At 40.9% G+C, this 25,683-nt stretch overlaps 8 protein-coding genes across 14 annotated transcripts in view; 6 read left to right on the top strand and 2 right to left on the bottom strand.

Moving 5' to 3' along the window:
* Positions 1-821: 821 nt before the first annotated feature.
* LOC109535851 lies at positions 822-3,137 on the top strand. Its single transcript, XM_019901865.2, has 6 exons — positions 822-1,245; positions 1,303-1,743; positions 1,796-2,223; positions 2,278-2,528; positions 2,584-2,767; positions 2,941-3,137. Exons 1-6 carry the CDS (start codon positions 1,183-1,185, stop codon positions 3,101-3,103), a joined length of 1,530 nt encoding a protein of 509 aa, XP_019757424.2. The 5' UTR covers positions 822-1,182; the 3' UTR covers positions 3,104-3,137.
* On the bottom strand, positions 3,131-3,666 carry LOC109535852 (ATP synthase subunit e, mitochondrial). Its single transcript, XM_019901866.2, has 2 exons — positions 3,493-3,666; positions 3,131-3,405 (listed from the first exon to the last, which is right to left on the bottom strand). The coding sequence occupies exons 1-2, from the start codon at positions 3,535-3,537 to the stop codon at positions 3,214-3,216; spliced, it is 237 nt and encodes a 78-aa protein (XP_019757425.2). The 5' UTR covers positions 3,538-3,666; the 3' UTR covers positions 3,131-3,213.
* Positions 3,667-3,725: 59 nt separating this feature from the next.
* Positions 3,726-7,060, top strand: LOC109535850 (asparagine--tRNA ligase, cytoplasmic). Its single transcript, XM_019901864.2, has 11 exons — positions 3,726-3,834; positions 4,725-4,770; positions 4,828-5,024; positions 5,082-5,229; positions 5,281-5,501; positions 5,553-5,743; positions 5,798-5,899; positions 5,958-6,086; positions 6,140-6,389; positions 6,491-6,702; positions 6,768-7,060. Exons 2-11 carry the CDS (start codon positions 4,746-4,748, stop codon positions 6,949-6,951), a joined length of 1,659 nt encoding a protein of 552 aa, XP_019757423.1. The 5' UTR covers positions 3,726-3,834; positions 4,725-4,745; the 3' UTR covers positions 6,952-7,060.
* Positions 7,061-9,186: 2,126 nt separating this feature from the next.
* LOC109535832 (eye-specific diacylglycerol kinase) overlaps positions 9,187-25,683 on the bottom strand; it is a 93,928-nt gene continuing 77,431 nt past the window's right edge. For 6 of the 7 annotated variants that reach the window (XM_019901838.2, XM_019901840.2, XM_048670429.1 and 3 more), the window contains 10 exons: positions 17,651-17,737; positions 17,380-17,581; positions 16,156-16,278; positions 15,459-15,657; positions 12,420-12,551; positions 12,150-12,200; positions 11,967-12,030; positions 11,757-11,911; positions 11,539-11,702; positions 9,187-11,481 (listed from right to left, as the gene is read on the bottom strand). In XM_019901838.2, coding sequence (XP_019757397.1) covers positions 11,432-11,481; positions 11,539-11,702; positions 11,757-11,911; positions 11,967-12,030; positions 12,150-12,200; positions 12,420-12,551; positions 15,459-15,657; positions 16,156-16,278; positions 17,380-17,581; positions 17,651-17,737 — 1,227 coding nt within the window. In that variant the 3' untranslated portion in view covers positions 9,187-11,431. The remainder of the gene's footprint in view (positions 11,482-11,538; positions 11,703-11,756; positions 11,912-11,966; positions 12,031-12,149; positions 12,201-12,419; positions 12,552-15,458; positions 15,658-16,155; positions 16,279-17,379; positions 17,582-17,650; positions 17,738-25,683) is intronic. The other variant, XM_048670430.1, reaches the window with a different exon arrangement.
* Positions 17,847-18,714, top strand: LOC109535837. Its single transcript, XM_019901853.2, has 3 exons — positions 17,847-17,948; positions 18,006-18,228; positions 18,286-18,714. The coding sequence occupies exons 1-3, from the start codon at positions 17,898-17,900 to the stop codon at positions 18,687-18,689; spliced, it is 678 nt and encodes a 225-aa protein (XP_019757412.1). The 5' UTR covers positions 17,847-17,897; the 3' UTR covers positions 18,690-18,714.
* On the top strand, positions 20,111-20,974 carry LOC109535840. The gene is made up of 3 exons (XM_019901854.2): positions 20,111-20,214; positions 20,272-20,494; positions 20,546-20,974. The coding sequence occupies exons 1-3, from the start codon at positions 20,164-20,166 to the stop codon at positions 20,947-20,949; spliced, it is 678 nt and encodes a 225-aa protein (XP_019757413.2). The 5' UTR covers positions 20,111-20,163; the 3' UTR covers positions 20,950-20,974.
* LOC109535841 lies at positions 22,480-23,350 on the top strand. Its single transcript, XM_019901855.2, has 3 exons — positions 22,480-22,581; positions 22,639-22,861; positions 22,922-23,350. The coding sequence occupies exons 1-3, from the start codon at positions 22,531-22,533 to the stop codon at positions 23,323-23,325; spliced, it is 678 nt and encodes a 225-aa protein (XP_019757414.1). The 5' UTR covers positions 22,480-22,530; the 3' UTR covers positions 23,326-23,350.
* LOC109535836 lies at positions 24,799-25,677 on the top strand. The gene is made up of 3 exons (XM_019901852.2): positions 24,799-24,910; positions 24,970-25,192; positions 25,244-25,677. Exons 1-3 carry the CDS (start codon positions 24,860-24,862, stop codon positions 25,657-25,659), a joined length of 690 nt encoding a protein of 229 aa, XP_019757411.1. The 5' UTR covers positions 24,799-24,859; the 3' UTR covers positions 25,660-25,677.

Below are 25,683 nucleotides of genomic sequence, written 5' to 3'. Positions count from 1 at the left end.
AAAATTACGTCTCTGTTCTGTTGATTCGCGTCATCAACTTTTGCGCGGTGTTACAATTAATCTGCCGACAAAGACTATTGAAAATAACTATGAAACTGTTACGTTTAGCCTCATAAACCTTTTTATAAACTTGCCTTAACTTTCGTCACTAAATCGATCTGAATAGAAAGAAATAGGGATTTCCCTTTGCATCTTTCGGGTAATATGCCTTTTTTGACAGTCAAGTTTAATTTTCCATAACTTCTTTTTTATAAGAGATGCAAAGCTCATTTTTTGCACATTAAGAGATGGCACCTTCGACTACAACAGGCTAAAGTTATATTCAAATTGATTGACCTAAATAGGCGGAACAACGAATTATTTCCAAGCCCCCACCTGTCAATTTTTTTGGAAAAATAGATATTATTCCACAACGATTGAAATTTCGTACCTAGTTCATCTAACAAAATGACCCAAAAATCCGACAGAGAACCCGAAAATGTAATAATATACAGGGTATTCCATTTAAAAGAAGCGAGTAAGTACCTACTTCCGGTATAACCTGAAGTGGTACCGCCTTGAAAATAGTTTAGATGGGTTAGCACCAACTATAGAGAAAGTAAAATAATATTTTACTTACTCTATGGCACCAACATCATTACCTTGTATTGAAAGTTTCAGAACTCTGGTAGTTTCCGTTTGGAGAATACTTCTAGTGTAAGCTCCCAAAGACGGACCCTGTATATCATCTGGGTATTACTAATTACTATCTATTTTATATTAAATGATTTGTTTACATGAAAAGGTTAAGGAAGTGGTAATATAGTACTGACAACTATGCGAAACATTTCTACTGGCACGCCGGCGCAAAGAGCTGAACCATTATGGCGACCGTTGCTCTGTTTTGGATTGGTGAATTTCAGAGGGAGAAAAGTCCTGGAAAAAGGCATTAGGTCGAAAAACGTATAGGAAAAATGTTGTTTGTTACGAGATTTTCTATAAGGCGAGCATAGTCTTAATGGGCAAAGCGGCAATCCTAGTACCAGACTGTAGGGTAAAGAATAACAAAGCTACAACCTGTACAGTAGAACTTGTCAGTCAGCACCTACATAACCTAGAAGAAGCCAATGTTTATCCGCTGGCATTCAAAGCCCATTTTGAAGACAGCTCCACTCCAGCAAAATAGGGAACTCCAGCGAAAAAATGCTAGAATCGGTCATTGCATTGAGTTCAGATGAGGAAGAAACCGATCAGCCACCAGATAAGGTACCAATTGTCACCGAGTGACTGGGGGGCAAGTATCAGAAACAAAGTTTTTTCTAGAAACTGAAACGGTATGATCCACCGGAGCCCCAAGTCACCCTGACGATGGTTCCCAAGGATAAAAAAATCGACACTGTTACCCTGGACTCGGATGATGAGATTCAGATGGTTGGCTCCGAAAAATCTCCATCTGGTGCTGATAAAAGTCCGGAACTTATCATGTTGTTTGATGATGATGATGAGGAAAACAAGCCTGCCAAGCGCAAGAGGAGCCCCAACAAAGTATTGGTCATTGATAGTGACAGTGACACTGAAACAGCCCTAACTAAAAAATCAGTTACTGTGGTCACAAATGGGGCACAGCCCGATACCTCTGTGCAAGCCTCAACGGATTCTCATCAGTGGATGGATGTTTCAATCCAAGATTTAGATGGAGAAACTTCCGAGGCTCTCACAACTTCAGTGATTACTGCCTCAGAGACGCAGACATTGGAAGACGAGGTATATTAGAGCCCATTTTGGTAGCCGTGTGTAAAGCTTTTGTTCTATTTAGAGTGACTTTGCCGAGGCAAATGCTCTATTTGAAGCGTTCTTAGAGTCTGTGAAGGCTAAACTGGTAGGCTCCGAGTTCGAAGAAGTCTTGCCTAAAAAACTGCTCATTATGAGAAAGTACTTTCAAAAAAGCGCCTCCCATGTGAACGAAAAGGGCTTCTTGGCCATGCTGAAGGAAACCACAGAAACAATCCAAAACGTCCCAAATGCCGATGCTGCCAATAAAACAGTCATAGGATTTCACAAGGTTTATGGGAGCCTCAAATCGTACATCCATAACAGCACTATAGAGATCGAGGCAGATCATTTACCCAAGGTGAAGAGGCTGGAGAAAATTATCAAGTTATTAAGGAAAAAAATCAAACAGCTGGATGAAGCAGAGGTGGACTTTGACGCCGATGAGAACTCCGCGTATTTGATGTGTGATAGGTCAGAAACATGGTCCTTTTTACCTAGTTCTAGGCGTTAATGGATTTTTCGCAGGTATCAGAAAAAGCTGAAGAAAGTTTATGCAAAGTACTGCGAGTATATCAGGCGCAACCCGCAAAGTGGCAGAGCAATTTACGATAAAATCCAATTTGTGCACTCAAAATACAACGCAATCAACCAGGCCCTGAGCAGGAAGTATCGGAACAGTGTGGAATTTCCTAGTTACTACGAAGTGGAAAAGTGCATAAAAAAAGTGGTCACCAATGAGAAATTGAACCTCAGTGTGCAGTGCATTAAAGTGGAAAGTTAGTGTTTAACTTCAAAAAAATGATTATTTTTTAGAATTTTGAAAAATTTCAGGCGAAAAATGCTTCAAGCACTTGGGCAGCATTTTACAGAAAAAGCGCCGGCAAGAGTTGTACGACTCCCACTTGGATTTCATCGACTTGACTTCGGATCCTGCTTCCAAAGATGTGGCGCTGGAAAACACCCTCAAGAAAAACTATACACAAGGCAAGGAAAAGCTCGACCAGCTCTACCAGAGGTACAGTTAAATGCCCCTTTGATTAAGTGAACCGATGAGTTTTTCGCGCTTTTAAACCTCAATCGGGTTTCTAGTGGAGGCTTGAAGAGCACCGCGAATTTAAAGTGCGAAGAACTCATCAAATAACGCCTCTACCTTTACTCTAAAGTGTATTTTGAACTGTTTGGCTCCAGATACGTTGAAAAGCAGGAGCTAGGTGAATATCATGTGTCGTCTGAAGAAGAACAATCGTCCTCAGAAAGCGATGCCGAAGACAAACTGACAACAGAAGTGACGACGAATATACTCGTAAATGATGAACAATCGGACACAGTCACTGTGGCTGAAAGTGCTTAAGGAAATCAGTAATAATTAAATCTAAACTATCAAATCACTGAACTATATTTTAAAGTGTGGCCTTACATGGAACAACCGTTTATTCGCTTAGCACTACCAATATTCAAAATCTACTTGGCCAAAGCCTCCAGCTCCTGGATTTCCCGATCTGCTGCCAGCTTCTTCTCAATGGCCAGCTTCTCGTCCCTGATGATTTTCTGTTTCGCCTCGGCTTCGCGAAGCGCTGCTTCTTTCTTGCCTAACCTGCTCTGGTGGAAGGCTCCGTAAACGACGCCCGTTCCCAAAAGGCTCCATCTGAAAAACTGTATCAACCGCATTACATAATGCTTTTAATCTTTGATTGGGGATTTCAATGGAGGCTAAACCACTGATTAATCTAAGGAACTTACTTTGATAACTGGCGAGACTCGTACTGGGGCTGCAAGCGTGGACATTGTGCTTTATTGGGAGTGTTTTGGGGCCCCAAAGATTCCTGTCCTGCCTAGGCTGTGTAATTAACCTCGAAATTTGTCTGTGTCAAACATTGACAATTTGAGCTAGTGCGCGGTTGCCGGGTGTTTCAACCCAGTTTTATTGGAGCTTTGATATTCCACATTCGAAGCTGTTTTTCAGGGGATTTCCCAGAGTTTCCTCATCGACTGGCAACTGTGACGATGTCACTGTCACCGGTAGATTATTTGGTAGGGAAAAAACCCCAATTGTCCTGCTAAACTGTTTCAGTTGAAACTCAGGTAAGTGAAACTGTTAAGTGAGTAGTTTTCCCAAAGTGCCAATGAAAGTTTCAATGGAAATTGCTGAAGGTTTTATTTAAAAAATGGGGGTTATTGAGATCATTTATTGCATCAGCCATCCATGTGCGCTGTTTTGGACCGGCCCTAACTATTTACAGCTGTTTTGGAGAAGCTGCTCTTAAATCTATGCAGAGCTCCCTGATTTCCATGGTTTTCATGCGTTTTCACCCCTTTGATCATCTGGGAGTTCTGCCAGGTTTAGAAGCTCAATTGGGGGCCCCCTTTTGAAGTTCAAACATAGAAGTGTCGCAGTGACTTGTAGGGTTTTTAGCCCCGATTTTTTCCGCAAAAATGTGAACTTTTCCTCATTGTTGCATCAGCCAAACGATTGCTGCTGCAACAGTGGTTTTGTCCAAACAAGGCAGTAATGCTACTGTAAATGTTGCAGATAACGAGCTTGCATTGTCTACTTTTCTGCCAGCTTTACTACGACGACGTCTGTTTGACCACGGTTTATTGCTTATCTATTGCGTTTTGCGACGAATTATCTATGGAGATTGTTCGGTAAACAACCAAAACCCAGGAGTTAAAAATGGAACGAATTTTATTTGCTTGGGGAAGCACATGAAGCGCTGCGGTACTTTCCCCCAGCACATCCATATAAAAATCCAGGCGTTTACGTGTGTGGTTTAGTTTAACAGGAACTCTACGCGAGTTTGTCTCGTCTTGTTTTGCAGATAAATTGCCATAATTTGCTCACTTCAACAGTAGATTGTGATTAGGTCAACGTTCACTCGACGGCGTGTACAAGATTCTAAGCGCAGTTTTGCGGGCATTCAAATATTCTAGTCGTTTTCTGTGTGTGTCTAATTAAGTGCATAATTTTTCAGTTTCCAACCAGTCTAAGCAAGATGTCGGGCGGCCAAGAAAAAACAGGTAAGTTGTTCACACTCCGCTGTACTGAGCAACGAGAATAATAAAAAAAATCCTCAGCAATCTACACTTCTGAGAGATCAGGAGACGATGCAAACGGCGACGGTTCTGAAACCAAACCGTTCAAGACCATCCTGCAGGCGATGCGTTCAGCAGGAAGCGAGCCTTTTCCCACCATCTACGCGGATGGAAAACAGGCGGGCGTGAAATTTGAAGTGGCTGCAAAATCGCAACTGAAAAAAATTCAGAAGATTTGGGTAACTACTCGGTTTGGGTGTAGGTTCTAGCGATAACCAGCCGATTTTCTCGTGCAGGTCAGGGACCGGCACAAGCAGGCGGACAAAACCAAGCAGGATGAAGAGGACGCGGAGCGGCGGGCCAAAAATCTGGAGGATGCCAAAAAAATCGTCATTGAAGAGGACAAAAGCCTGCCAGCGGCAACGAAAATCAGGATTTCCAACGGTAATTTTTTCAATGCTCAATAGCTTCAATCGCTTAACGTTTTTGTTGCAGGGCAAAAATACCGAGAGAAACGGGTAAAGCTCAACGGATGGGTCCACAGGCTGCGCCGCCAGGGCAAAAACCTCATGTTTATCACTCTGAGAGACGGCTCTGGGTTCCTTCAGTGTATTCTGAGCAACCAGCTTTGTAGCACCTACAACGCGCTGGTTTTGCAAACCGAGTCCACTGTTTTGCTGTTTGGCACCCTAAAGCAAGTTCCTGAAGGCAAAACAGTGAGTTGAAAACTCCCGCCCAACTATAGTCTTAACTGGAACCTATTCAAGGCTCCAGGCGGCCATGAGTTGCACGTGGACTATTGGGAGTTGATCGGGCTGGCGCCTCCTGGAGGAGCCGATTCACTCCTGAACGAAGAAGCTCTGCCTGATGTCCAGGCGGAAAACCGCCACATAATGATCAGGGGAGAAAACACGTCGAAAGTGCTGCGAATGCGGTCCGTGTTGCTGCAGGCTTTCAGGTGAATGCATCCCTCAACTCCGCTTTAATTTGGTGCTGATTTTGCTGCTTCCAGGGACCATTACTTGGATAGGGGATACTGCGAAGTGACCCCGCCCTCTATTGTCCAGACGCAAGTCGAAGGCGGCTCCACCTTGTTCAAGCTGGACTATTTCGGGTGAGTTCTCTAAACTTCTGTTTTCCCCCGGTTTTGGACCCTGGATGTTCGCTTTTAGGGAGGAAGCCTACCTGACCCAAAGCTCGCAACTTTACCTGGAAACCTGCCTGCCTTCAATGGGGGACGTCTATTGCATTGCAGAGAGCTTCAGAGCGGAACAGAGCAGAACCAGAAGACATCTGGCCGAGTTAGTCGGGTTTTTGCCCACAACTTTCACCCTTAATTGAGGTTATTTTGCAGATACACGCACGTTGAAGCTGAATGTCCATTTATTTCCTTTAACGACTTACTCGATCGGCTGGAGGATCTGATTTGCGATGTGGTGGATCGCGTGTTAAAGTCTCCCTATGGGGAAATCGTGCGCGAACTCAACCCCAACTTCCAAGTGCCCACGCGTCCGTTCATGCGAATGAACTACTCGGATGCTATTGACTACTTGAAGGAGCACAACATCACCAAGGAGGATGGATCGTTTTACGAATTTGGAGAGGTAAATTTTGTTGCAGAGAGCTGATATCTGCCGTTGCTCCGAAGTTTCGCGCTCGTTTGAAGCCAGAGTAGAGCTTTCACTAATTGACGGAACGTTTTAAGGATATTCCAGAGATGCCTGAGCGAAAAATGACTGACGAAATAAACAAGCCGATTATGCTGTGCCGGTTTCCAGCCAACATCAAGTCGTTCTACATGAGCAAATGTCCTGAGGACGTGCGGTTGACGGAAAGCGTGGACGTTTTGCTGCCCAACGTAGGCGAAATCGTCGGGGGGTCAATGAGGATCTGGGACTCGGAGGAACTGCTGGAAGGGTAAGCTGATCGGGGTTTTAACCCAGGAAAAATCTGTTTCAGAGTTTGCTTACTTTTCTTAACAGTTACAAGCGTGAGGGAATTGATCCGGCGCCTTACTTCTGGTACACCGACCAGCGAAAATATGGAACGTGTCCTCATGGAGGTTACGGCTTGGGGCTGGAACGGTTCCTCTGCTGGCTGTTGAACCGCTACCACATTAGGGAGGTTTGTCTCTATCCCAGATATTTGAACCACTGCAAGCCTTAAAGGGGTTGCGATCCAGACCACGAGAAAGTGCATTTTGCTTTTCAATTTTTATACGTATGCTGCTTGATTTGTATGCTATTTCAACCCAATAAACATATGATATTCTATAGAGTTTTGTTTTATTGGCAGAAGATTAAACTTCTGTTCAGATGATTTGAAAACTCACTAGAACTTTGCGGTTTGGCCAGCTGTGATTTTCTGTCTTCGGAAATACGGCAGGTAGAGACTTGAAATTTGGTCTACAGTTAGAGCAAACATGAGGATCCAATGCCTAGATGCAAATACTGTAGGGACGAAGAGTGTGTTTTTATAGAGCGACAAAGTTAAGAGTTGGTCGCTGATTGGCAGGCTTTTAACAAGCGCTTGTAAAATATTCGATTACTGTGGAAATACAGCAGACAGATGCTTGAAAATTGGTGGTTATATAGAGCATATATGAGGCTCTAAGGTCTGCAAAAGCAAACATTGTGAAAGAGACTGGTCGCTTTTGATAGAGAGTCAAATTCAAGAGTTATTTCACTGTTGACCGCTCAGGTTTTCACATAGGCGAATAAAATATTCGGTAACTTTAGAACTAGAGCAGACAGATGCTTGAAAATGGGTGGTTATATAGAGCAAACATGAGGCTCCAATGCCTGTAGATGCCAATACTGTAGGGACAAAGAGTGTTTTTATAGAGCGACAAAGTTAAGAGTTGGTTTGGAGTTGCAAATTGGTGGTTATATAGAGCAAAGATGAGGCTCTAAGACCTGTGAAAGCATACATTATGGAAGACTGGTCGCTTTACATAGAGAGTCAAATTCAAGAATTATTTCACTGTTGACAGTTCAGGTTTTCACAAGCGCGAGTAAAATATTTGGTAACTTTAGAACTAGGGCAGACACATGCTTGAAAATTAATTGTGATATAGAGCAAACATGAGGCTCCATGCCTGTAGATGCAAATACTGTAGGGACAAAGAGTGTTTTTATAGAGCGACAAAGTTATGAGTTGGTCGCTGATTGCTCACGTTTTAACAAGCGCTTGTAAAATATTCGATTACTGTGGAAATAGAGCAGGCAGATGCTTGAAACTTGGTAGTTGTACAGAGCAAACATGCGGCTCTAAGACCTGCAAAAGCAAACATTATGAAAGTTACTGGTCGCTTTTCATAGAGAGTCAAATTCAAGAATTATTTCCACTGTTGACCGTTCAGGTTTTCACAAGCGCGACTAAAATATTCGGTAACTTTAGAACTAGGGCAGACAGATGCTTGAAAATGAGTGATTATGTAGAGCAAACATGAGGCTCCAATGCTTGTAGATGCAAATACTGTAGGGACGAAGAGTGTTTTTATAGAGCGACCAACTTAAGAGTTGGTCGCTGATTGCCCACGTTTTAACAAGCGCTTGTAAAATATTCAATTACTGTGGAAATAGAGCAGTCAGATGCATGAAACTTGGTGGTTATATAGAGCAAACATGCGGCTCTAAGACCTGCAAAAGCAAACATTATGAAAGTTACTGGTCGCTTTTCATAGAGAGTCAAATTAAAGAATTATTTCGCTGATGACTGTTCCGGTTTTCACAAGCGCAAATAAAATATTCGGTAACTTTAAAAATGGAGCTGATAGATACTTTAAATTTGGATTTCATGTAGAAAAAACATGAGGCTCTAACAACCGGAAAAGCAAACACTTTGAAAGCAACAGTTTGCTTATGATAGAGAGTCAAAAATAACGCTCAGTTCAATGTTGGTTGTCGAGCTTTTAACAAGCGCCTGTAAAATATTCGATAACTATAGAACAAGGGCACACAGATGCTTGCAAATTGGTGGTTATATAGAGCAAACATGAGGCTGTAACAACTGGAAAGGCAAACAAACACTATAAAAGCGACGGTTTTCTTAACATAGAGAGAGAAATTTAAAGCTTAGTTCAATGTTGATTATCCGGCTTTTAACCGGCGCGTATAGAATATTCGATATCTTTGGAGATAAAGCAGGTAGAGGCTTTCATTTATTATTTTTTTAGAGATTTATATAGAGAAAACCCACGGCTCTAACACCCAACAGAAGAAAACACGACGAAAGAGACTAAGGGTTTTTTTACATAGAGTCAAAGTCGTAGCTCATGTTAAATTAACAAACACCTTTAAGTCGTGAGCAACTTTAGAGTTACTTGCAGCTTTTGTGTTTATAGAGTAAAAATATATCCGATGTTCTACCGTGTTTTATTGGCGGAAAATGAAACTACAATTCAGATGCAAAATGCCTGTATTAGACAAAAACCTCACTAGAACACTTAGCGTTAAAAAAACGCTTTATTAGCTCGTCGTTGATAGGAATTTGGAGTATTTGGACATCTCTGAAGGTGCCGGCCATGCATGTTGGCGAAACGTCAGGACCAAATTCCTACCGCCGACCCAACAAACACCGATCATTCGCACTGAGGGTCGTGTGGACACTAAATCCCCCAATGAAATTTCCCTGCTTCTGCATCCACTTAATATTAAGAATTATATTTATTAGTAGATATTGCAAAAATGTAAATAAAGTGCGTGGAATCTTCTACGTAACTACTGGTAGGAAACTGTTTTGGTATTGAAAGAATTTTCGCGGAAATAGTCAGTGTCCCAGACATATATTTTGGACCCTTGGGTTTCAATCTCTTGCAAGTAGTCAGAAGATTTGGAAAATTTGTAACACGAACAAACCGAAAAGAAAAAATTGATAATCGAAAGAGCGCATGTAGGACAGACCCTGTTTAGGTTGCTTTTGGTGCAAGGAGAAAGCTTCCTTGTTTTCCAACTTAGAGGCTTAAAGTTACAGCTTTGTAAAACGTTTTTCATAAGATTTCGTCGGGAATTTAACAAGTTCAGCGAGCAGAGAGTGTTTAGATTAAAACAAAACCGGTTTTTGAATCAGAAGTTCAACCATCTTGGGCAATTTAATCGAACATTCTTCGAACAAGCTTCTTATATATACAGAGTGACTAATTCTCTGCTCACTGGTCTGCAAACAGATCAGACGCCTTGTGACTGTGTGAGTTAAACCGAAAAAACTTAGCATCTTAATTATTTACAACAACTCGTAGTAGGATTATCACAAAAGTAGATGTAAACCAGTTGAAACGGTGAAACCCGCTAAACTTGGCTTACATCAATTACAAAAAATAGTATTACTTTATTAAGATTTAAAACTAGATTTTTAGATCACATTTCTTTCTAAAGAACTAGTGAAAGAATCGAGCGAGATTGTATTTGATTAAAATGTACACGCTTACAGTCTAGATTGCGATTAACGTTACATTATCTGTTAAATTGCTCTTAAAATAGTTAATTGAATTAAATTAGAGTAGAATTTATAAAATTCAGATATTTTTCAAATAGTGCTTCTACGAAACCCTTAACAATGTTAAACTCTTATCGGCTACCTCTAGGACTAACAGCAACAAAATGACCGTGTCATTTCCAAGAATCCTAAATCTACTAGTTCTTCAAATCCCATTTGCAATGCACGATTAATGGTCACCAAATTAGAAAAACTGAAATTTCTTCATTAATACGAACTGTCCCGAAAACTGGGGCTTTTTGAGGACAGTCCATTAAGTACAAATATCTTAGAGAATAGAGCTCATGCACTCGGGCCTGGATTGGATGAAGCCTTCCAGTACAGTTTAGCATGCGTAAATGCTTCGAAGGCTCAGAAATGAAGCGTTTAAGCATGGGTTTTTCGTCCAAGCTTGGGTTTTTCTGAAGCTTGGGCGAAGAATAAGTGGGCTTAGCTTCACTCAATGAAGACAAATCGCTTACAAAAATACACATTTGCGCTTTGATTATTTGATTATGAGTTAGGTGGGCTTCTAATACTGGGCGAGTTTCGGGGAAGAAAACTAAATCACTCGCTCAGTATTTGGCAAAATCTCCCCAAATATAAATTCCAGTCTTTGCAAAGCTTGCATTCACTCATGGGTTTTTTCCGACCCAAATAGGATAAAAGTGAAGAAGCTTTACAAGGACTTGGGTAAAGTGTTTGGAAGGCCTAAAATTCCTTAAAATTTCCCTATTTACATTGATTTTAATGTCGCGTTTTATTGCCATGATCTGAATTTTGGGTGCGATATTTACATGGAATGTTCCTTCTAGGTGATATGTAGGTATGTATAAAACACTGCTACTGACTAGTGGTGGTAGATTTTGGTCGTTGCAGATACTCTTACTAGCCCCGACCAAATTCTGTGCTAAAATAGATTCGAGGAAAAGTTTTTTAAATCGAAAATCAACAAAGTTAGAGCCGGTTTACTACTTGCGGGCAATATTTGGCCTTTAAATGTTCAAATGTACACCTAATCTAGAGCTAATTGTTCCTCCAGGCTCCCAGGCCTCAAACTACCAGACGAAAAATATACCTATCATATTTACATCATTCGAGTTACGCGTCTAAATAGTATTTTATTTTATAATATCACAACTTTCCATATAATGCTTGGTTCTAATGGCCACTAGACAGCGGTTCCATCTTCAGAAGAGAGCAGCTCGAATTGTTCCTGACCTGCAATCACATCAGGAATTCAGATGAGATGAGTTTCTTTAATGGGGAACTACTCACTTAATAAATAGGCTGCCAGATCGAGATCTTCGCTTTGAATAGCCAACATGCGTGGCGTGTTTCCTCGATGGTCGGTAATGTCCAGCTTGGCTCCTCTGGCTACCAGCATGCAGCAAATATCCCGATACCGATGGGCTGCCGCTTTGTGTAGCGCAGTTTGGCCCCTGGATAGAACAGAAAAACTCACTAGGGCCTCTTTGGTTTTGGGGCGCACTTACAGGCTTATGTCTTTGTCGTCGATCGTATTGGGGGAGATGCTGATGATGTATTTCACCATGTCTTTGTGGCCGTACCGAGCTGCGTGGTGCAGGGGAATCTGCCCCGAAGAGTCTCGCGTTCTTAACGAATACCCTCTAGAGTGCAGCTCTTTCAGCTGAAAGATCCCCAAGAATATTGAAGAATCAGGAGGCGCTTCGCGCTCAACTTACCTGGGTGAGATTGCCGCTTTTTGCTGCCACAATCAGTTCTTCGTTTGGACGTTCCTCTACGACGCTGAAAAGAACACATAAAATGTCTGGTGACTGTGTGAAGTGATTGCAAGGGTAAAATAGCGAAAACATGTTACATCTAAAGCTGCGAAAAACACAAAAACACACCACAACGAGTCTTACCTAAAGGCACTACATGTTTGCTGGTTCAAACTGAACAATCGTTCTGCAAAGCTGCGTGCACAAAAATAATATGATTAAATGCGATGGTTTAATTTACACTAAACACCGTGTTGATCTTCAATTCTGAGCAATGTTTCTCTTTCATCAATCAATAAATCAATCATTATCTGCAAACTTTCACTCTGAGTGAATCTGATTGAATATACTTTTTATGAGTTTCTACTCTACAGCGTAAAGAACAGCAACTTAATGTACTTTCGGGGGTTTTACCTGCGGATGTTATTTCCTGTGCATGTCGGACAGTCCGTGCTGGTGTTGTTCGCTTGATCGTCCAGACTTTCAAGATTTTCCTTGCTGGAAATCGGTGGATGGTCACTGGGCGAATCCAGACTGCCTTCGTCACTGGATTAACACACAAAAAAACACTTAATTTGTTCATCAAATCGATTTAACATTAACTCGAACCGCAATCACTTAAACTAATTAATTAACGTAACGTGTACGTGACGAGGCCCACTAAACTGGCAGGCCATTAGTTAAAGTGATCCAGTTTAATCGTAGCTGGACGCCGATATTTAAATAGAAATGATCGAGATTATCAAAACTGTTATGCCCACGGGACTTTTTGGTCAAACTAACCGCCAACAATTATCCGAACTTTGTATATCGGGCAATGTGGGCACGGAAATCGCCCCTGGTGAATATGGACGGATTTGATCGCGATTAGCTGAATGGATCTGGATTTGGATTCATGTACTTTGCATGCAGGTTAAATGAGAAATGTTTGGCTCTGGATCTGTTCGAATATGCAGGAAAATTAGGGCTGAGCGGTTTGAACTTTCAGGGTAGAGAAAATGTGCAAAAATATTTTTTCGAAACAAATTAAGTTAGCGGGGCATTTGTTTTGTTCATCACAAGCTTTCTACCAAAGGAAATTTTCGAGATACGAAACAAAAAATTTCCAAAATTTATGATCGGGCCGTAATCACAGAATTTTGCATAATTTTCATAGTTCATTTTTTTCCTCCGAAATCCGGCTTCCTACCAAAATCTGCTGCTCTTGATAAAAAGTTCGAATGTTTCCATAAATTCGAATGCTGGTTTTTTCACTCCCCTCGGGTAATTTGTTTTTAACAAAATGCCAAAAACGCTGTTTTGAAAAATGTATTTATATCTCCAAAATTGTGATGCCATGCCAAATAAGCATGAAAAAGTTTGTATTAACTTTTGCCCTAAAATCAACCGAAAGCGAGCCACTGGCGCTTTTTTGGTTTTCGGTGAAATTTTGCAAAAAACGTTAACATTTTGAACAAAATTGATTCGAAAAAAAACTCGCCAATTGAGGTCAGCTTTACTTAGCAGTATTGAGTGGTTCAAAACTGGAAAATTTTCGACAAACAAAATTTTTTTTTGGGGCAAAAATTTATGGGACCGAAACCATAGAATTTTGCTTAATTTTCATAGCTTAATTTTTTTCTCCAAAACCAAGCCTACCAAAGCTGCTGCTCATGATCAAAAGTTGGAATGTTCTCATAAATTCGAACGGTAATTTTTTCACTCCCCTCGGGTAATTTGTTTTTGCAAAAATGTCAAAAACGCTGTTTCCAAAAAAATATTTATTGGGAGGCAAATTCGGAGCTCGCCACTGAAAAAATGGGAAAATACACATAAAAATGTTGGTATTCACTTTTGCCCTAAAATCAACTGTAAGCAAGCCACTGGCCCTTTTTTGGTTTCCGTCAAATTTTGGGAAAAAAATCGAAATTTGACCTCCAATTGAAGTCAGACTTTCACTTAGCAGTTGACATGTTCAAAGATCGCAAATTTGTAGAAACCGAGTAAAATTTTTTCGAAATTTCGCCATCATCAGGCTTCATTGTCGCTAACACTTACTTTCGCAGATTTTAAATAGTCAGTTTTTGCTCTTGAAGATTCATTGGGCTCAACTAGTGCTAAATGCGCGCCAACATGCAAAAGAAGCAATATTTCAAAAACCATGAGGCATTTGGAGGATTTTTGGCGATTTTATGGCAGCTTAAAGTCCAAACTTCCATAAGAACTCGCCCAAAATTTTAATTTCTTTCCATAGCTCAATTGACGATTATTTTCTAAACAAACCAAAGCACTTTCAGATGGGTTGTGTCCCCATACAAACCATGATTTTCGCAAAATAAAAATTTTCCCGAAAAATTTCGAACCCCAGACCCCCGATTTCTGGACTATTTATACATTTCTATTTTTTCTCGAAAACCGAGCTTCCTATCAAGCAAAGTTATTCTACATAAAATAGCGGGCCTATCAGAAGCTACCCGACGGCAATATTTTCAATCTTAACATATCAATATTTTTGCAAAATTTCAAAATTGGATTAATACGTGATTTCCAGAAATATGAAATACCTTCAAAACTAAAAAACCGAAGAAATTCTTGAGCACACCACCGGAAAGCGAGTCTAAATGGGCATAAAAATTTGATATTCACTTTTCAGTTCAAATCAACCATAAGCAAAATTTATAAAATTTTTGACTGCGAAATGAACTCAAAATTTCACTTAATGGCCTTTAATGGGTTGAAAACCATCCAAATTTTCTGAAAAAGTGATGAGAAATTTCGAAAATTGACCATCATCAGCCTTCAGTGTTGCTCACATTTACTTTACAATTACATTACATTTTTTTTGGGAAAAAACCCAATTTGGGAATTTTCATGGGAAAAAACTAGTGTCAAATCCGGGAAACCACAGCGGTTTTATGGCAATTTTAAGTCCCAATACTCATAAAGCAAGTCGATCAAAGTACAAAGTTTCCATTTTTACTTTTTAGATCAACCGAGGATTATTTTCTCAACAAAACCAAGCACTTCGGCATCTGTTTTGTGTTTTGATCGCATAGAATTCCCTGCAAAAGATTTTTCAAAACCAAAAACTTTGGTTTTTCGGCCCGGAGACTGTAGAACTCCGGCCAATTTTTACATCATATTTTTTTCCGCAAAAACTGAGCTGCCTATCAAAAAAGTTATTTTTAATAAAACATTGAGCCTGTACAAAGCTACTCGAGGTAACTTTCGCAAACTCGTCATATAAATTTTCTAGATCAAACGCCAAAAGCGCGATTTCAAAAAATTATAAATTTATCCGAAACTAAAAACGCTTAGCAACTTCTGAGCAAGCCACCGGAAAGACGAAGTCAATACACATAAAAAATCAGGAATTCACTTTCCGCCTAAAGTGTTGAAAAAAATTCATAAATTTGCCCAAATTTACAAGACAGGGCATTTCTTTAGACGTGAACACTTGGAAAACCCATTTACCTGATTCGCATTTCTGGAATGACCAGCGACGTTTTATGATTGGAGCTGGGCGATGGATGGGCCGTTTCATCTTCAGGTGTTTGTGGCACGGTACCGCCACCACATTCCAGAATATAGAGATTTTCCGACGCAATATCCATTACATAGTGAAGATTTTCCTGGGCGCGATCTATGCGGAAGAAACGCTCAGCTGTACATGCTGAAACCCATCGAAAGCCATCAGGATAACCGACCCAGGCAAGTTGTTTCTAAGTAGATTCTGGCATTAAAAGACATTAGGAAGTTTCGCTCTAATTAGCATAACGACCCTAATAAATCCCATGCGGAAACGCGGCCTCGAGTTCTTCCTTGGCCCAACTGTTACCGATCCCATTAACTGATAGGCTGATGACTGGAAACAAATAGTACGGCAATTAATTAGATCGAACGCCTTCCGGCTGAACGCAAAGCGAATTTTAAATAGAAAGTTAATTTAATTAGCGCCTATAGCCGATGTATGAGTCGATGCGTCTCCGCATTCCAACCGAAAACTATTAAAAGCCATTATGCCAATTAGTAGCGAGTCTGGAAGTTCCAGATCGAGAAACAATAACATTTTTTGAAACTACTTGAGACCTGAAGTGGATCTCAAGTGGAAATCCGCATATTTAGATAAAATTCTTGAAAGCTTTGTTTGAAAAACGTCCGGGTTACTTACAGTCAACGAAACACCATTCAGTGCTAGACGGTTCCTTTTTCTCGGTCAGCAGTCGGTTGATGAGCGTTCGCGCTTGTTCCAGATCGGCTGTAATGATCATCTCCAATGGCCCGATGCTGACAGCTAAATGAGGAACATTAATTATGCAAAACTGCAGCAAAAAATAGTTTTTGCGACGCAAGGAGTAAGGAGGAATTTTTGGGGCTTATAAAACTGTTGAAGTACAATCGCTGGCAGCATTTTCCTGGATAATCGCTTTTCAGAGTTGGGCATTAAACTGCCTGGAAAAGTCAGGGGACGCATTGCCCTAGTAAAAGTTTTGACATTTTGCTGCTTACAGAGTTCCGAAGTGGACGATCGAAACTTTAAAGTTGTGCTTGTTTCGACGTGTACAAGTTTCGCATTATCTGGGTAGATCAGGAGTTATTTGGCTAGTGATGGAAAATTCGCCTTTTCCAGTCAAGGCAACATTGATTTTGTACTTCAACAGGAATTTTACGTGCAAATCTGGAAATCTTTGGCGTGTTTTGCGATTATCGCTCAAAATCTTAATTTTTCTATTAAGATGTTTTCGGTTTTGTTCAAGTTGTGCCGAGTCCTTCAGGCGCAACACTTCTAAAAGGGGGTTTTGAGCTCGTTCGAATCAAATGTTTTTTCAAAAGCTCTTAAAACACCAATTGATTCGCAAAAATTGTGGTTGTTAAAATTGTGCCTGAATAATTGGAAAAATGTATGAAATTTTATGGAACTTTGAACTCAGCTTCGGGGGCTTGCAACCAAAACCCCAAAAATAACGTAATTTCAAAATTAGGTAAAATCCATCAGATATTCCAACAAAGTGACCCGATTCTTCTGCTTATGTAAGACTATTTTTGACAAACGCCTGATTATTTTCAGTCGCAGTTCAAAAATTCCAAACTCAACCGCTTCCCATTCTCCAGTGCCAACTGCGTCTTCAGGCTCTATCACTCTAACACTCAACCTTCCAAGTGGAAATTTCCAACATTCACTTCCTACATCCTTGTCCATTCCCTTGCAGATATCGAAAAAATTGACGTCACCCAAAAATCTATCTATTCGTGTTTTAGAATGTTCGAGAATGCCGGCCTTGAATTCCAATTAGCAAACCTTCAGATTAGATAGGCGGCCACTCGGTGCGCAACTAGCATCAACAATTGCCCACCTGATTCTTCCGAATTCCTGGAAAAATCCAGACTTTCCTACCTGCTTCAGCCAGTTTGTCCTTGTCGTAGTGATGTTGCTCGTAATCCGGCATGGAAATCTTGTAAACGGTGTATTTCATGTTCTGGAGGGCTGCTTGAGGAGGAATCACTTTTCCAGATTTCCGCTTCGCCAGCATGGTGGCTTTGTTCAGGTGGCTGATGCTGATTATGGACGGTTTTAGCTTGCAAGCTTCGCCATCCACCTGCAAACCCATTCCAATCATACGGAGATAATTCACTAGAAAAATTCATTCAATTCACAGGAAATTTACCTGCATGGGAATGGTTTTGGTTGTGACGATTTTGGCCGATCGGCACTGGGTGATGCTGGTGCCGTGGCCTCCAGCTTGCAAAAGGGGCTGCAAACAACCAAAAAACCCCCATTAAAAAAATTGTAAATTCTCCATCAAAACCCCACTTGACAGCCACTTAAACCCAGCCAGATAAAGCTGTTGATATAAAAGTGTAGAAAAACAGCCTCCAGTTCATTTAGACGCAGTCGTTTGAAACCTTAACAACATGCTGGGAAAGTTTGTGCTTTTGATCGCCGCCAGTGGAGTGTTGAGTTCTGTAAGTAGAATTTTCGAAAATTTGTCAGCCAGAGAGTATTTTAATTCACTTCTTCAGGGGCTGAAAGTAGACGTTGATGATTTGCTAGCTTTGTATGAGCGCATCGACAGTTCGATCCAACTCACTCAGCATGAAGCCGAGATTGAGATTCGCGCTATGACTATTCCTATGGAATCTCTTCTTGCTGACGCTGTTAAATACGTGATGGGAAACTTGACAGTGGCAGCCGAGCCCTACTGGACAACAATTGCTTCTATGGAAGCAGAAGCTGAAGCTAAGGGTAAAGGCTGCAAAAACTGTGTCGAAACAGAAACTGTTGAGTGTTTTTTCGTTACAGGTGAAGATATTTCCGCTTGCGTCAACGGAGGAAACGAAGAACTGTACACATTAAACGAAACAATAGTAAACGCTCCATTGGAGAAAATCGCAGCCTACAGAACAGAGGGAAACGACACGATCTATGCAAGTGCCAACTTGGCCTACAGTGCAATCGAAGAGCTTCTGGAGCTGGAAGTCCAAGTCAAAGCTTGTTCTGATCCCGAATGTGCGGAAGAGCTTTACAACGCTCTGATTGAGTTCCATGGCAGGGCTTCTGAAACTCTGCAAGCCTCAGTTGACAATCCAACCACTTACTTGAACGAACTGCCCGAGAAACTCGCTCCTGTGAACATCGATGCCGATGATTACAAGGAGCAATTCACCGCTATTATCGACGCTGTGGTGATATGTACTATTCTGTGAGCAATAAATGTGTAATTGATCAAAATGTTGCGCTGGAAGCTGACTTTTGCTGCTGTTTCAAGACGAAAACTACCTCCATTTTTTTTGCGGATTAAATCTCCTGTGAATTGTTCACATTTGGCTCTCAATCCAAGGCCTCAAAATCGTCAGCGGCTCAGCTGTGAAGTTTACCATGGCATCTTCTACTTTGCCCATGAAAGGTTGGCTCAGAAGGCTCTCAAGTTGCTTTAAGCCCTGTCCAAAAATTTCCTGCCAGATCTCCTCAAAGATACTCAGAACTGCAACTTTAGCACTTGAGGTTGGAAAACAGACCACTAGATGTTCGGCTGTTGCGTTCAGATGATCAGACTCAACTGCACAAGTGTTGAACAGTCGAAGACTTGTGCAGTTGTTAACTAGTGAAAGTTCGAGGCTGTCTCAGAAGGTCTTCTGAGGCAAAATTGCTTCTGTCTGAAACTCGATTAAGACATTTTTGCAACTTCAGTTGGTAAAGTTGGGAAAACCACAGTTAAATGTTCGGTTCCGGCGTTTAGATGCCCAAAGTCAAGTTTGGAAGCTTTCAACGGTCGAAGACTTTGAAAGTCGTTAAATAGTCAGTTCAAAAATCTTCAAATTTGGCTGCAAAAATTCCCAACTGGCTCAGAAGGCTTGAAAGTTTTTTAAAACTTCATAGAAAATATCCTGGCAAACACTCGAAGCTTTAAGCGACGTGAGGAATGTTGAAAGTCTTCATAAAGGATACGGAATAACTTCCGAAGTTCAAGCTCGACTTAATGCGTTGCAAAAGACCTTTCAAACATCAACTTCAGTGTTTAAAGCTCAGAAATCCCTAGTTGATATTAAAATAAAGGTTGGAAACTTTGCCGCAGAGATGCCATTTGCAATCGATAAATAATGAGGGCAAACATTTTAACCTTTCCCTCAAAAGTCCTAAGTTGGCACAGAAGACTTCAATGTTCTATCGAGTTCCAGCGAAAAACTGCATCCAGCGACAAGTAAAATGGAGAAATTCATTTCAACTCAAGCCTCAAGATGACTTAGAATGTGTAAACACGACTTTAATTGTTGGAAAACATTGGCAATCGCGGAAATAAGGAGTGAAAAAATCTTTAACTTTGCCTCAGAAAGTCCTAAATAGCCTCAGAAAGTTTCGAAGTGCCCTTTGAGCTGGAAGGAAAATCTACGTAACATCAAGCAACAAGAAAATTCTCAAGGCTTTTTGGAAAGACTTCAGCTAAAGCTTCAAAGAGCAACTCAACTTTAACTAGTGCAACACAACTTTGAAACCTCAACTTCAGTGTTCGGAGCGCAGAAAACGTGCGTCTATATTCGAAAAAATTTACTTAAAAAATAAATTCCCCCTTAAACCCCACTTGACAGCCACTTAAACCCAGCCAGATAAAGCTGTTGATATAAAAGTTTAGAAAAACAGGCTCCAGCTCATTTAGACGCAGTCGTTCGAAACCTTGACAACATGCTGGGAAAAATTGTGTTTTTGATCGCCGCCAGTGGAGTGTTGAGTTCTGTAAGTAGAATTTTCGAAAATTTGTCAGCCAGAGAGTATTTTAATACACTTCTTCAGGGGCTGAAAGTAGACGTTGATGATTTGCTAGCTTTGTATGAGCGCATTGACAGTTCGGTCAAACTCACTCAGCATGAAGCCGCGATTGAGATTCGCGCTCTGACTATTCCTATGGAGTCTTTTCTTGACGATGCTGTTAAATACGTGATGGGAAACTTGACTGTGGCAGCCGAGCCCTACTGGACAACAATTGCGTCCATGGAAGCAGACGCTGAAGCAAAAGGTAAATGCCGCAAAAACTCCCTTGAAATATTGAGTGTTTTTTTCGTTACAGGTGAAGATATTTCCGCTTGCGTCAACGGAGGAAACGAAGAACTGTACACACTAAACGAAACAATAGTAAACGCTCCATTGGAGAAAATCGCAGCCTACAGAACAGAGGGAAACGACATGATCTATGCAAGTGCCAACTTGGCCTACAGTGCAATCGAAGAGCTTCTGGAGCTGGAAGTCCAAGTCAAAGCTTGTTCTGATCCGGAATGTGCGGAAGAGCTGTACAACGCTCTGATTGAGTTCCATGGCAGGGCTTCCGAAACTCTGGAAGCCTCAGTTGACAATCCAACCACTTACTTGAACGAACTGCCTGAGAAACTCGCTCTTGTGAACATCGATGCCGATGATTACAAGGAGAAATTCACCGCTATTATCGATGCTGTGGTGATTTGTACTATTCTGTGAGCAATAAATGTGTAATTGATCAAAATGTTGCGCTGGAAGCTGACTTTTGCTGCTGTTTCAAGACGAAAACTACCTCCAATTTTTTTGCGGATTAAATCTCCTGTGAATTGTTCACATTTGGTTCTTAATCAAAGACCTCAAAATCTTCAGTGGCTCTGCTGTTTGCCATTGCACTTTCAACTTGGCCCATGAAAGGTTGGCTCAGAAGGCTCTCAGGTTGCTTTAAACACTGTTCAAAAATTTCCTGCCAGAGCTCCTGTTTGAAGTAACTTGTGAAAGCCCCAACACAGTGCTAACCTCAGCATGAACGCGGCAAACGTTCTCAGAACCGCAACTTTAGTACTTGAGGTTGGAAAACAGACCACTAAATGTTCGGCTGTTGCGTTCAGATCAGAATCAACTGCACAAGTTGTTGAGCAGTCGAAGACCTTTGCAGTTTTTAACTAGTGAAAGTTCAAAGCTGTCTCAGAAGGTCTTCTGCGAGACCATTGCAGTTGTCTTAAAGTCGATTCCTTCAGTAGACACCTTCAGTAGGTGAAGTTGGGAAAACCACAGTTAACTTTTTGGTTCCGGCGTTGATGTCCAAAGTCAAGTTTGGAAGCTTTCAACAGTCGAAGGCACTGAACGTCGTTAAATAATCAGTGCAAAAATCTTCAAATTTGCCTCTGAAACCCCCAATTGGCTCAGAAGACTTGAAAGTTTTTAAAATTTAATTGAAAATATCCTGGCAAAAGCTCAAAGGTTCAAGCGACGTGAGGAATGCTGAAAATTTTCATAAAGGCTGCAGGATAACTTCCAAAGTCCAAGCTCGACTTGATGCGTTCAAAAAGAACTTTCAAACATCAACTTCAGTGCTTAAAGCTCAAAAATCCCCAGTTGGTATTAAATTAGATTGCAAACTTCGCCACAGAGAAGACATTTGCAATCGATAAATAATGATTGCAAAAATTTTGAATTTTTCCTCAGAAGTCCTAAGTTGGCTCAGAAGACTTCTATTAAGTTTGAGCGAAAAGCTGCATCTAATAACAAGGAAAATGGTAAAACCTACTTCAACTCAAGCCTCAGGACGACTTTAAAAGTGTAAACTCGACTTTAATCGTTGGAAAACAAGTTCGAAACCTAAATTTTATTGAATAAAGCTCAGAAACCGTCAACTAAACGTTCGAATATTGAGCTCAGAAAGTCAAAATCAAGCTCTTCCGCGATTGCCAATATCCTAGAAGTCCCAAATTGCCTCAGTAAATTTCGAAGTAACTTTGAGCTGGAAGGAAAATCTCTGTAACATCAAGCGACGAGAAAATCCTCAAGGCTTTTCATAAAGGCTTCAGCTAAAGTTTCAAAGAGCAACTCGACTTGAATTAGTGCAACACAACTTTAAAACCTCAACTTAAGTACTTGGAGCTCAGAATACGTCATTTAAGCGTCCATAGGTATTCAAAAAAATCCACTTAAAAAATTAATTCCTTATTAAACCTCACTTGACTCAGCCACTTACTCCTAGCAAGATAAAGATGTTGATATAAAAGTTTAGAAAAACAGCCTACAGTTCATTAGGACGCAGTCGTTTGAAACCTTGACAACATGCTGGGAAAGTTTGTGCTTTTGATCGCCGCCAGTGCAGTGTTGAGTTCTGTAAGTAGAATTTTCGAATGTTTCCCAAACCGAGAGTATTTCAATTCACGTCCTCAGGAGCTTAAAGTGGACGTCGAGGATCTGCTAACTTTGTACGAGCGCATCGACAGTGAGATCAAAAACACTCAGCATGAAGTCCAGATTGAGCTTCGCGATGTGATCATTCCCATGGACACTCTTCTGGACGACGCTGCTAAATACGTGATGGGAAACTTGACTGTGGCAGCCGAGCCCTACTGGACAGCAATTGCTTCTATGGAAGCAGAAGCTGAAGCTGCAGGTAAAAGCCTTAAAAACTCCCTTGAATTCGCAATTTTTTTAAGTGTTCTTTTCGTTACAGGTGAAGATATTTCCGTTTGCGTCAACGCAGGCAACGAAGAATTGTACGCATTAAACGAAACAACAGTGAACGTTCCATTGGAGAAAATCGCTGCTTACAGAAGAGAGGGAAACGAGACGCTCTACCAAAGTTCCATGTTGGGTGGACAGGCTGTCGAAGAGCTTCTGGAGCTGGAAGTCCAAGTAAAAGCTTGTTCTGAGCCAGCATGTGCCGAAGAGCTTTATAACGCTCTGATTGAGTTCCATGGCAGGGCCAAAGAAATGCTGTATGAAGCAGTTGACAATGCAAACACATACTTGAACGAATTGCCCGAGAAACTCGCTCCTGTGAACATCGATGCCGATGACTACAAGGAGAAATTCACCGCAATTTTAGAAGCCGCGGTGATTTGTAATATTCTATGATAAATAAATATGTAATTGTTTAAAATGCTGCTCTTGAATCTGAGTTTTGTGCGCATGAAATGCTGATGTTTGAAAGTTGGCGAAAACACTCAGAACATTGACTTGAGTACTTGAAGTTCGAAAGCTAAATCTTCGATTTCTTAAGTTCAAGTGAAGGCAAAAATGTTCAGATCAAAAATTTACGCATCGAAATTTCAACTATAGAAGGTCGAACTTTGAAGCTTAAAAATCAGTCAAATGAAGTTTGCTGCTTGAATTCAGATGCTCAGAATCAAGTTTGAAAGCTTTAAACAGTTTAAATAATGAGTGAGAAAAGCTTTAAATTCACCGAACTTCGAACTCGCGAACTGGTTCAGAAGGTTTTAAAGTTCCCTTAAGTTGGATTGGAAATCGCTTAGGAAAAACTCCCAACTTTAAGCGACTTTAAAAATACTCCTACGACATTTACGAACGCTTCAGCATTAAAGCATCTTTCAAAGTATAAACTCTATTTTATACAGAGCAAACCGATTTTAAAAATCTCAACTCTAAGTCATCTAAAACTTCATGTATTGAGCTCAAAAAGATAAAACCAAGTTTTGCCAGCTTTGACGAGTGGAATGCCTCAGAAGGTCAACAGTGCCTGCATCAGAAGTCTTTGGAGTTACTTTGAGCTCGATCAAAGCAACAAGAAAAATGCTCGAAGTTCCTTATAAGGATTTCAACTAAACTTTCAAACTGCGAATTCCGCTTTAAACGTTGTAAACCGTTGAAAACCTCAGCTTCAATACTTGAAGTTCAAAAATAATTTAAGCGTTTGTATGATGCGCTCAGAAAGGCAAAATCTAGTTTGGAAGCGTTGCAATCGATAAATAGTGAGTGAGAAAATCCCGAACTTTGCTTGGACAATTTCTAAACTGCATCAAAAATTCTCTGAGCTGAGAACCATGCAACTTCAAGCGAAGATAATATGGTCAAACTTACTTATGAAGATCTCAGAATGGAACTCGACTTTAAAAAGTTTAGTACTGGAAGTCAAAAAATTGTCATTCAAATGTTTGGGTATTGTGATCAGAAAATTAAATGATGTTTTCAAGCTTTCTAGCGCAGAAGATGCTTGCAATCGATAAACAGTGAGTGGAAAAATTATGAAGTTTATCTTAGAAAGCCCCAAAGTTGCTCAGAAGACTTTCAAGTTACTTTGAGACGAGGCAAAAGCTCAACAGTCAAATGTACACGAAAGTCAAATCTTAAACCTTACAAAACTTCTAGAAGTCTGAAACTATGTGTCTGAAAATCTCAAAGTCGCTCAGAAGGCCGTGAAGTTACTTTAAACTTTTTAAATAACTTAAAAATTATCAGCAAAAAAGCATTTTTAAAATCGAAATTAGCCCACTCGAAACACTTCGCAGCCAATTTGCCGCTGTTCGGCTGTTTGTGAATAACAAACCGTTCGCACGTATAAACACTTGAATAATTCCAGATAATTGTCGATATAAAAGTGACGAAAACCACGTGCCGATTTCCAGTGGCTGAGCGAAAACTGAAACTCATCATGCTGCTCAAAATCGCGTTTTTCCTGGCAGCAAGTGCAACTTTGGCATTGGTAAGTCGCTGGATAAGCAATTTTTCCTGAACCTCTTGAAAACGCCTTCAATGTTTCAGGGCTTGAAATCTGATCTAGAAGCCTTGCTCACGCTGTACAATACAGTGGACACTGTCATTAAATCTGAGCATCGCGAGGCCCAGATTGAGATCAGAGCCCGCTCAGTTCCGCTCAATTTCTACATCAATCAAGTGAGCGGCTATGTGTATGGAAATCTGTCCCAGGCTGCTGAGCCCTACTGGGAAAGGATTGCTTCCTTCGAAGAACAAGCTGAAATTATCGGTGAGTTTTCACTCAGCTGCCCGCGATCCGGACTAATTCCTTCTGATCCAGATAGGAACATTACAAAGTGTTTGGATGAGGGCCACAGCCAATTCTACATGCTCAACGGCACCATAATAAGGGCCCCGATCAGTCAACTGGAGGCCTGCAGGGAGGATGGAACTGAAATCATCCTCGCCAGCAGTTCGCTGTCCAACAGCGTCATCAGCGAGTTGCTGGAGCTGGAAGTGGAAGTTCGGGCCTGTTCAAACAACACGTGCGCTCAACAGCTGCAAGTGACTTTGAGGGAGTTTTACGTCAGAGGCCTCCAAACCATTGCGACAGCAATCAGCAATGCGACGGATTACGTCTTTGAAGTGCTGCCTCAGAATCTGGCGGTGATCAACATAGACCGGCCCACCTACACGCGACTGTTCAACCGAATTCTCGATCAAATCAAGATATGTATTTATGGCAGAACGCAATAAAACAACAACTAGTCTCCAGCTTAC

The sequence above is a fragment of the Dendroctonus ponderosae genome, unplaced genomic scaffold (genome assembly GCF_020466585.1).
Source record: "Dendroctonus ponderosae isolate FM_Combo_2020 unplaced genomic scaffold, Dpon_F_20191213v2 Dpon_F_20191213_1, whole genome shotgun sequence".
Taxonomy (NCBI): Eukaryota; Metazoa; Arthropoda; class Insecta; order Coleoptera; family Curculionidae; genus Dendroctonus; species Dendroctonus ponderosae.
Note: the sequence above shows the minus strand (reverse complement) of the source record. Positions and strands in the feature narration are given on the sequence as shown.

Bases quoted from the DNA above. Each gene is read 5' to 3' on its own strand.
- LOC109535852 (XM_019901866.2), bottom strand. From the start codon at position 3,537: ATGTCCACGCTTGCAGCCCCAGTACGAGTCTCGCCAGTTATCAAA. The intron at 3,406-3,492 runs GTAAGTTCCTTA...CGGTTGATACAG, and splicing joins GAGTCTCGCCAGTTATCAAA to TTTTTCAGATGGAGCCTTTT.
- LOC109535837 (XM_019901853.2), top strand. From the start codon at position 17,898: ATGCTGGGAAAGTTTGTGCTTTTGATCGCCGCCAGTGGAGTGTTGAGT. The intron at 17,949-18,005 runs GTAAGTAGAATT...TCACTTCTTCAG, and splicing joins CCAGTGGAGTGTTGAGTTCT to GGGCTGAAAGTAGACGTTGA. The intron at 18,229-18,285 runs GTAAAGGCTGCA...TTTTCGTTACAG, and splicing joins AGCAGAAGCTGAAGCTAAGG to GTGAAGATATTTCCGCTTGC.
- LOC109535851 (XM_019901865.2), top strand. From the start codon at position 1,183: ATGCTAGAATCGGTCATTGCATTGAGTTCAGATGAGGAAGAAACCGAT. The intron at 2,224-2,277 runs GTCAGAAACATG...GATTTTTCGCAG, and splicing joins GCGTATTTGATGTGTGATAG to GTATCAGAAAAAGCTGAAGA. The intron at 2,768-2,940 runs GTACAGTTAAAT...GTTTGGCTCCAG, and splicing joins CTCGACCAGCTCTACCAGAG to ATACGTTGAAAAGCAGGAGC.
- LOC109535840 (XM_019901854.2), top strand. From the start codon at position 20,164: ATGCTGGGAAAAATTGTGTTTTTGATCGCCGCCAGTGGAGTGTTGAGT. The intron at 20,215-20,271 runs GTAAGTAGAATT...ACACTTCTTCAG, and splicing joins CCAGTGGAGTGTTGAGTTCT to GGGCTGAAAGTAGACGTTGA. The intron at 20,495-20,545 runs GTAAATGCCGCA...TTTTCGTTACAG, and splicing joins AGCAGACGCTGAAGCAAAAG to GTGAAGATATTTCCGCTTGC.
- LOC109535836 (XM_019901852.2), top strand. From the start codon at position 24,860: ATGCTGCTCAAAATCGCGTTTTTCCTGGCAGCAAGTGCAACTTTGGCA. The intron at 24,911-24,969 runs GTAAGTCGCTGG...TCAATGTTTCAG, and splicing joins CAAGTGCAACTTTGGCATTG to GGCTTGAAATCTGATCTAGA. The intron at 25,193-25,243 runs GTGAGTTTTCAC...CTTCTGATCCAG, and splicing joins AGAACAAGCTGAAATTATCG to ATAGGAACATTACAAAGTGT.
- LOC109535850 (XM_019901864.2), top strand. From the start codon at position 4,746: ATGTCGGGCGGCCAAGAAAAAACAG. The intron at 6,087-6,139 runs GTTAGTCGGGTT...GTTATTTTGCAG, and splicing joins ACCAGAAGACATCTGGCCGA to ATACACGCACGTTGAAGCTG. The intron at 6,703-6,767 runs GTAAGCTGATCG...TTTTCTTAACAG, and splicing joins TCGGAGGAACTGCTGGAAGG to TTACAAGCGTGAGGGAATTG.
- LOC109535841 (XM_019901855.2), top strand. From the start codon at position 22,531: ATGCTGGGAAAGTTTGTGCTTTTGATCGCCGCCAGTGCAGTGTTGAGT. The intron at 22,582-22,638 runs GTAAGTAGAATT...TCACGTCCTCAG, and splicing joins CCAGTGCAGTGTTGAGTTCT to GAGCTTAAAGTGGACGTCGA. The intron at 22,862-22,921 runs GTAAAAGCCTTA...TTTTCGTTACAG, and splicing joins AGCAGAAGCTGAAGCTGCAG to GTGAAGATATTTCCGTTTGC.